Source organism: Sapajus apella, unplaced genomic scaffold, assembly GCF_009761245.1.
Source record: "Sapajus apella isolate SASKATOON/1434 unplaced genomic scaffold, GSC_monkey_1.0 scaffold2, whole genome shotgun sequence".
NCBI classification, from domain to species: Eukaryota; Metazoa; Chordata; class Mammalia; order Primates; family Cebidae; genus Sapajus; species Sapajus apella.
In genome coordinates this window covers 27,530,847-27,539,468 of record NW_022436942.1, presented here as the reverse complement: position 1 = coordinate 27,539,468, position 8,622 = coordinate 27,530,847, and the positions used below count along the sequence as shown (strand labels likewise).

The window sequence follows — 8,622 nt, the reverse complement described above, 5'->3', positions numbered from 1 at the left end:
TAGGCTGGAGTGCAGTGGCACAATCTAGGCTCACTGCAACCTCCGCCCCCTGGGTTAAAGCAATTCTCTGCCTCAGCCTCCCGAGTAGCTGGGATTACAGGCACCTGCCACCACACCCAACTAATTTTTGTATTTTTGGTAGAGACAGGGTTTCACCATCTTGACCAGGCTGGTCTTGAACTCCTGACCTCATGATCCACCCACCTTGGCCTCCCAAAGTTCTGGGATTACAGGCATGAGCCACTGCGCTCAGCCGAAAACAATATTTTTAGCCATAGGATTCCTTGAGGTACAAAAAAATGCTGATTGGCTTCAAAGAATATTTCATCTAGGTCCTGAAAGAGGCTGGTCAACTCATTGCCCACAGAAGAGCACCCCTGACCAGTGACCAGAACTCTTACTTCTACCACTTGGGAGATTCCTGTCCCTTCCAGGCTCACCCTTCCTCTTTCTAATACTGGTTGCTCCTGCAGGTTCAGCCCAGTTTCCAGAGCTCCTTCACCTTCTGCCCTGGGCTCTTGGTTGCCCAAGCTCTTGCTTCTGTCCTGCTCAAGGAAGCACAATCTTGTATCACTCCTTTCCTTTGCTGAATCTCTCTCAATATTCGCTTGGAACCCTGCTCTCCTATTTATTCTTAGCTTTGTACCTGACACTCCCTCTTGGTCCAGGAGGGCCTTGTTCTTTGTTCTAGACAAATCCCCTCTAATCTGGCCCTTCTTTGAGACAACTCCCTTGCCTTGTTATATGAAAACCTTGTGTCAGCCTAGCTGTCACCATAACACAAGTCCAGGCACCCAGAATATTGTTTATTGACCGGAGCCGCAGAGAAAATGTGAGATTTGGTGGTAAGGAAAGATTAAGCCTGTTCTTGTCTTCAGACAATTAAGACAAATGCACCTCTTTGCCAGACTCTCCAGTGACTGCTGTCTAGCCATAGACACACTGACCTCCAAGCTGTGTACATCCAAAGGGACTCACTCCACCTTCCTCCACTGCTGCCCTTATCATTCCCCTTCCCTGAGGATTCACTAATGAGTCCTCAGAGTTGCTCTCACTTCCAATTCCAAATGAATTTCTTTAAAGAAAGCCGAACACATCTTACTTACGTTCTCATTTCCTGGATCCTGTCAGAGGACACAAAAGGTAGTCTTCCCAAGCCTGGCTGGAATGTCCTCTGCTCAATCTTGTCTCCTTGCTTCTCTGAGCTGTCTCTTTAGTGAACAACCTGTTAGGAGACAGCTGGAGAGCCCATTCTCAGACTCCAGCAGAGGGCACTGTTGGCTTTTTGGTTTTTGTTTGGGTTTTTTTTTTTTTTTTTTGAGACAGTCTCTGTTGCCCAGGCTGGCGTGCAGTGGCAAAATCTCGGCTTACTGTACCGTCTGACTTCCGGGTTCGAGTGATTCTCTCTCCTGTCTCAGTCTCCCAAGTAGCTGGGACTACAGTCGTGTGCCCAGCTAATTTTTGTATTTTTAGTAGAGATGGGATTTCTTCATGTTGGCCAGGCTGGCCTCAAACTCCTGACCTCAAATGATCCGCCCGCCTTGGCCTCCCAAGGTGCTGGGAGTACAGGCGTGAGTCACCGTGCCTGGCCCTTTCTGGTTTTTCAAACAGGAGCATGAGTGGCATAATTCAGCCAAGAATGAATTGGCCAGAGCCCCTGAGCCCCTCTGCCTTTCCAAATGTATAAACCTTCTGAAGTTAGAGAAATGTACCTTGGAGCCAAGTGTGATGGCTCTTGCCTGTAATCCAAGCATTTTGGGAGGGCGAGGTGGGAAGATTATTTGAGCTCAGGAGTTTAAGACCAGCCTGGCTGACACAGCAAAACGCCTTCTCTACAAAAAATACAAAAAAAAAAAAAATTTTTTTTTTTTTTTGAGATGTAGTCTCACTTGTCACCCAGGCTGGAGTGCAACAGTGCGATCTCGGCTCACTGCACCCTCCGCCTCCCGGGTTCAAGTGATTCTTCTGCCTCAGCCTCCTGAGTAGCTGGGATTATAGGCGCCTACTACCACGCCTGGCCAATTTTTGTATTTTTAGTAGAGACAGGGTTTCACCATGTTGCCCAGCCCTCCAAAATTTTTTTTAGCCAGGTGTAGTGGCACACGCCCATACACCTACTCAGGAGGCTGAGACAGGAGGATCACTTGAGCCCAGGAGTTCCAGGCTTCAGTGAGCTATGATTGTACCACTGCATTCTAGCCTGGGCAACAGAGCAAGATCCTGTCTTAATAAATACACAACCCCAGCCGGGGGCGGTGGCTCATGCCTGTAATCCTAGCACTTTGGGAGGCCAAGGTGCGTGGATCACCTGAGGTCAAGAGTTCAAGACCAGCCTGGCCATCATGGTGAAACCCCATCTAAATTAAAAAAAAAAAAAAGAAAACACAACCCCATCCCCTATCCACATGAAATTAGAACAGGAAGGTACTGTTGATACTCATAGCTACACTCTAAGCTTAAGGAGTGGGCCCACCTCGAAGCTGGGTGACTGTGTCTGTACCGCAGCAGACAGGCCACTTTTCCCACAAGGGTTTAGCTTTTCTGCACTGGTCTTCCACACTGTGACTGATCCAAGCCATTGGCAGTTACCCACCAAGTTCCAGGCCTCTGCTCCCCTCATCCTGGCCATAGGAAATGATATTACACATTTTAGTAGAGCTCAGGGAGGCAGGGTTCTGCCTGTGGATCAAGCCAGTGATGTCATGTCACCCACCTAACTCAAGGCTGCACCAGGTGAGCAGACTCCCTTGACAGGATCCCCACTGAGCTGCAGACAGGGGAGCCCATCAAAGGGCTAATTCAAACAGCCTATGTTTTCCCTTAGTCCTTTGTCTTTCCTGGGAAGCCTGATGATGTTATGTTGGTGGTTAAGAAAATGGGCTCTGGAGCCAAACTACTTGGGTTAAACTCATGTCCCTACCATATGCTAGTTATGTAACCTTGGGAAAATTACTAAACTTTTCTGTGCTTGTTTCCTCTTTGGGAAATAATAATGGCACCTACATTATAGAGTTGTGCCAAGCACATTCACTAGCTATTTTTATTGTTATTATCTCTAGAAAAATCCGTGTACTCCACTTAACATCAGCAATCTGCAACCAGCACTAGGTCCTGCTGTTCTCTCATGCCCCATCTACTTCCCATCTTCAGAATTCTGAACAAGTGCACCACTTCAAGGAAGGTATTTTTGGACATGGAGCCAAAGGAACTGCTTCCATATGGAAAACATGCCTTGAGGATTGGTCTGCTTTCCTGGGCTCATGCTTCTGTCCACTTCCTCCCAAAACACTGACAATTTCTTTGTATCAGGGAAGATGATATAGATAGGAGTCATGAGTCATTTTTTCTGTTTGTTTGTATTTTTGTTTTTTGAGACAGTGTCTTGTTGTGTCACCCAGGCTGGAGTGCCGTGGCACAGTCACGGCCCACTGCAGCCTCAACCTCCTGAGCTTAAGCAATCTTCCCACCTAAGCCGCCCGAGTGGCTGGGACCACAGGATCACGCTGCCACACCTCAGCCTCCCAAAGTGCTAGGATTATAGGCATAGTCACCATGCATGGCTGCAAATACCCCAATCTAGAAGGTAGATTTCTGGGAGCCACAAAGGTAGACTCATTCTAAAAATTCTTCATCCTGAAAACATTGTGGTCAATCAGCCCCAGTTGCAGCAAACAGGTAATGGGCAAATTAGTGAATAACTAAGATTGTGTGACCACCCCCGATTCACAGGGAAGCTTGAAATACTGAGAAATCTCTACCACCCATTTGGGGGGATGGAAGAGCCACTGCAGTACTTTTACACTACCCTAGATGTCCTTCATAGTTTCTATTCAAAGCATTGAAGGTGGTTTTATGGCAACCCCCAATTTATGGCCCAGTTTTAGAAGCTGTTTAGGTTACTTCATATCTACTTACCAACAAAGACCATGCAGAGCATGGCATTAACTGGGTGGATGACAGATCTCTGTTGTACCACCTACCAACAGAATAATTGATTCATCTACCTTTCCACAGTGGAGTTTGGTTAGAAAGAGCTCATTGCATCCCTCTACCCAGAACACATCTTTCACAGCAGCTGTGGCATGATTCTTTCCAACCCCTGCCCCCTTCACCCCAGGTACCTTCCAAATCTTGGCAGCTCAGAGAATTTATGGGTTACCAAGAATATCTCCCAGTTTGCCAAAAATAGATGCAAGGTATATGCCAATTGGTGGTTGATTCCAAAGGAAGGCATCCAGATGGGTGATACTGTCCAGCACACCTCCAAGCACATACTGACCATCCATATGGGAAGCTGGGACCCTGCTACTTGGACATGTTGAGATAATAGATAACATCATCTGCCTGTACCCTTGACAATCAGCCTGAGGCCTTGGGAGCAGATAGAGTTCCTAACTGTCACCTGAGCGCAGACCAATAATTATTCTCAGTCTAGGTCCGCCACTAGGAATATGCTTGTTCTTTCTCCTCGGTCTGTTTTTGTTTGTCCAAGGAGACATCCTGCCACCTCCACCTTGCCCAAATTCAAATACCAAGCTCAATTATATTGCTTCCAAGAAATGGCCCCATTGCTATAACCTGTGATGAAGCACAAATCAGCCCCATGGTTCAGTCCAGGCTTCCAGAACTCTATATGCTAACCAAGGCTTCAATATTGTTGTTTCTCCAAGTCCTCAACTGTACAGGGAGGGGATTCAAACTGTGCCCCACTCTGGTGATATCATTATCTCAGATAGAGAATGTTAAAGGAGATTTAACTGGATGACCAAAGAGAGAGATGAGGGACAGAGATGATGAATGAGTGAGGCTGAGCCAGGAAGAAGAGGAAAAAGCAGGAGCTGGGGAAGAACTCCAGAACAGAAGTGGCATCGTCACCCTCCACCAGAGATTAGTCAGCAATCCTCGACAATTTCCAAAGAGAATGGTAAACTGATTCAGTTCCCAACAAGTATCCATAATCATGAAAAATAAAAATTTGAGGAATGGGATGAGGCTTCTGCTCCAGGAATACAGAATGGAGGCACTGAAAACATCAGATGCAGAGCTGGATGATTTTTTTTTTTTTTTTTTTTGAGACAGAGTTTTGCTCTTGTCGACCAGGCTGGAGTGCAGTGGCACAATCTTGGTTTACCGCAACCTCTGCCTCCGGATTCTAGCGATTCTCTTGCCTCAGCCTCCTGAGTGGCTGGGACTACAGGTGGGCACCACTACACCATGCTAATTTTTGTATCTTTTGTAGAGACAGGGTTTTACCATGTTGGCCAGGCTGGGCTCGAACTTCTGACTTCAGATGATCCATATGCCTTGGCCTCCCAAAGTGCTAGGATTACAGCCATGAGTCACTGTGCCCGGCCAAAAACTGGATTTTACTCTGCATTTGGTTGGAGGAAATAGAGAAAGGGGCCTAGCGCCTTTTTGGCCTGTGTGGCAGAATGGATGGAACAACCAAGAGACAAGAGACAGAAATCCTTTTTTTCTTTTTTTTTTTTTTGAGATGGAGTCACCTCCTATCACTAGCAGATAACTTCATATGGCCACTGTTTCCTTGTGATCTTATCTTTGATTCAAAATCTGAAGCAAATGTGTTTGATTGGCCTAGCCAAAATTCTTTGCCCATATCCTTGATGAAAGAGAGGTTGGGCAAGGAAGACCTAGTCTTTTCAGCTTCTATTGTGAGATACAGGTTTTGCTTCATAGGGAGTGATTTCCAAACATAATGAATGCTAGGTGGCCGCCATACTACACTACTTTACCAGCCCCATCTCCTGTCCTTCTCTTCACCCAGCACTCCAGGCTCCAAACCAATAGCTCTCTGATGTCTCTCTAATGCTTCTAAATACTTGCCATTCTGCTGTCTGAACTGCTCTTCCTGATTCTACTATCACCTACCTCCTTCTTTTCCTCCAAGACTTAGCTCAAACATAACTTCCAATATTAGACCATTTGAAGTTCTGCAAATATGCCAGTCCCAGGAAAGGAATGTATACCCAGATAAGGGCTTTTTCACTTGCACTAACCTTAAGTATGTGTCTAATATCCTGATTCCAGAAGCTGGTCTCTTAAAACCCAGGAGTCAGGGAGGAACAAGAAAGTGGTAAGGGAGGTCTTGTGATCACTGGGTTCTCTCTCCCTTCCCTCTGTCACAGGCATGGTGATTTGACTCCCAAGGAGAGATCCCTGCCACATACGTGGTTAGCATGGAGACCAGGGAATCAGAGAATCAAATAGTCATTTGCCAAGTACTCAGAACAAGTCTACTCTCATTTCAGACCAGAAGGAACCAGAGCCCACTAGGCTTCCCCCGATTATCTCAAAAGTCGGGAATTATTCTGTGCACCAGAATAGCCACACGAGATACCATGAAGCTGTTCGGAAGGTGTTGCTGAAGACATGTAAGTACCTTGGGGTGGGCATCATGCTAGGAGAAAAAAAAAGATATGTCTGAGTTCCTAAAGAATGGCTGGGATGTGGTTGGGTAAGGGTTGTACAGTAGGGAAAAAAAAAAAAAAAAAAAGAGCCAAGAGGAGAGACTGAGAGCAAGAGGGAGAAAGTAAAGTAGACTTAGTGGGGTAAGCATGATAAAATGATTTTTTTTTTTTGAGACAGTCTTGCTTGCTGTGTCATCCAGGCTGGAGTGCAGTGGTGCCATCTCAGCTCACTGCAACCTCTGCTTCCCAGATTCAAGCAATTCTCCTGCCTCAGTCTCCCGATTAGCTGAGATTACAGGTGTCCACCACCATGCCGCTGATTTTTGTATTTTTAATGGAGAAGGGGTTTCACCATGTTGTTCAGGCTGGGCTCGAACTCCTGACCTCAGGTGATCCCCCCACCTGGGCCTCCCAAAGTGCTGGGATTACAGGTGTGAGCCACCGTGCCAGGCTCCTCAGTGGTTTCAAGTTAGGATGTGGGGGAGAGAAAATGCCTGAGGTATTGTTCTACTGATCTTTTAGAATTATTGGGAGAAAAAAGTAAAAATGAAACCATTGTATATTATCATGCATTATCCCTGCCAGGAGTAGGAAGCACCAGCTTTGACATCTTACTAAACTAGGTTTAAACTGCAAATGAATTCTGTGACCTTAGGCAAGTTCCTTTAACCACAGCCTCTCCGAAACATCTGAAAATGGGAATCATACTTTTTAGCACTATTGTGAACAGACAACATGTACATTTTAAAAAGCATGTAGTCAGCCTGAGCAACATGGTGAAACTCCATCTATAAAACATACAGCTGGGCGTGGTGGCTCACACCTGTAATCCAACTACTCTGGAAGGTCAAGGTGGGTGGATCACTTGAGGTTGGGAGTTCAAGACCAGCCTGGCCAACGTGGCAAAACCCCGTCTCACCTAAAAATTTTAAAAAATTAGTCAGGTATAGCGGCAGATGCCTGTAATCCCAGATTCTTGGGAGGCTGAGGCAGGAGAATCACTTGAACCCAGGAGGCTGAAGTTGCAGTGAGCAGAGATCTCGCCATTGCACCCCAGCCTGGGTGATAGAGTGAGACTCTGCCTCAAAAAAAAAACAAGGCCGGGTGTGGTGGCTCATGCCTGTAATCCCAGCACCTTGGGAGACCGAGTCGGGTGGATCACAAGGTCAAGAGATCAACATCCTGGTCAACATGGTGAAACCCCGTCTCTACTAAAAATACAAAAATTAGTTGGGCATGGTGGCACAGCCTGTAGTCCCAGCTACTCGGGAGGCTGAGGCAGGAGAATTGCTTGAACCCAGGAGGCCAAGGTTGCGGTGAGCCAAGATCGTGCCATTGCACTCCAGCCTGGGTAACAAGAGCGAAACTCCATCTCAAAAAAAAAAAAAAAAACAATACACACAGACACACACAGACACACACAGACACACACAGACACACACACACACACACACACACACACACAAACTAATGGGCATGGTGGTGTTCGCCTGTAGTTCCAGCTACTCAAGAGGCTGAAGTGGGTGGATCACTTAAACCTGGCAGGTCAAGGCTGCCATGAGCTATGATAGCACCACTGCACTCCAGCCTGGACAACAGAGCAAGACCCTCTCTCAAAAAAAAATAAAATTGGCCAGGCACTGTGGCTCATGCCTGTAATTCCAGCATTTTGGGAGGCCAATGCGGGCAGATCACAAGGTCAGGAATTCGAGACCAGCCAGGCCAGTATGGTAAAACCCCGTCTCTACTAAAAATACAAAAATTAGCTGGGCATGGTGATGGGCGCCTGTAATCCCAGCTACTTGGGAAGCTAAAGCAGGAGAATTGCTTGAACCCAGGAGGCAGAGTTTGCAGTGAGCCGACACTGCACCATTGCACTCCAGCCTGGGTGACAGAGTGAGACTCTGTCTCAAAAAAAATAAATTAATTAATTAAAAAGCATGTAGGGGTCTGGGCTCTGTGGTTCACGCCTATAATCCCAGCACTTTGGGAGGCTGAAGCAGGCAGATCACCTGAGGTTTGTAGTTTGTGAGACCAGCCTGGCCAGCATGGTGAAACCCTGTCTCTACTTAAAAAATACAAAAATTAGCCGGGCATGGTGGCAGGCACCTGTAATCCCAACTACTCGGGAAGCCGAAGCAGGAGACTTGCTTGAACCCAGGAGGCAGAGGTTGCAGTGAACTGAGATCATGCC

At 46.8% G+C, this 8,622-nt stretch overlaps 1 protein-coding gene across 1 annotated transcript in view; it reads left to right on the top strand.

Annotated features, from left to right (window-relative positions):
• The window catches only part of TEX49 (testis expressed 49), a 36,127-nt gene that overhangs the window by 22,765 nt on the left and 4,740 nt on the right, over window positions 1–8,622 (top strand). The window contains exon 2 of the mRNA XM_032294968.1: window positions 6,270–6,392. Coding sequence (XP_032150859.1) covers window positions 6,270–6,392 — 123 coding nt within the window. The remainder of the gene's footprint in view (window positions 1–6,269; window positions 6,393–8,622) is intronic.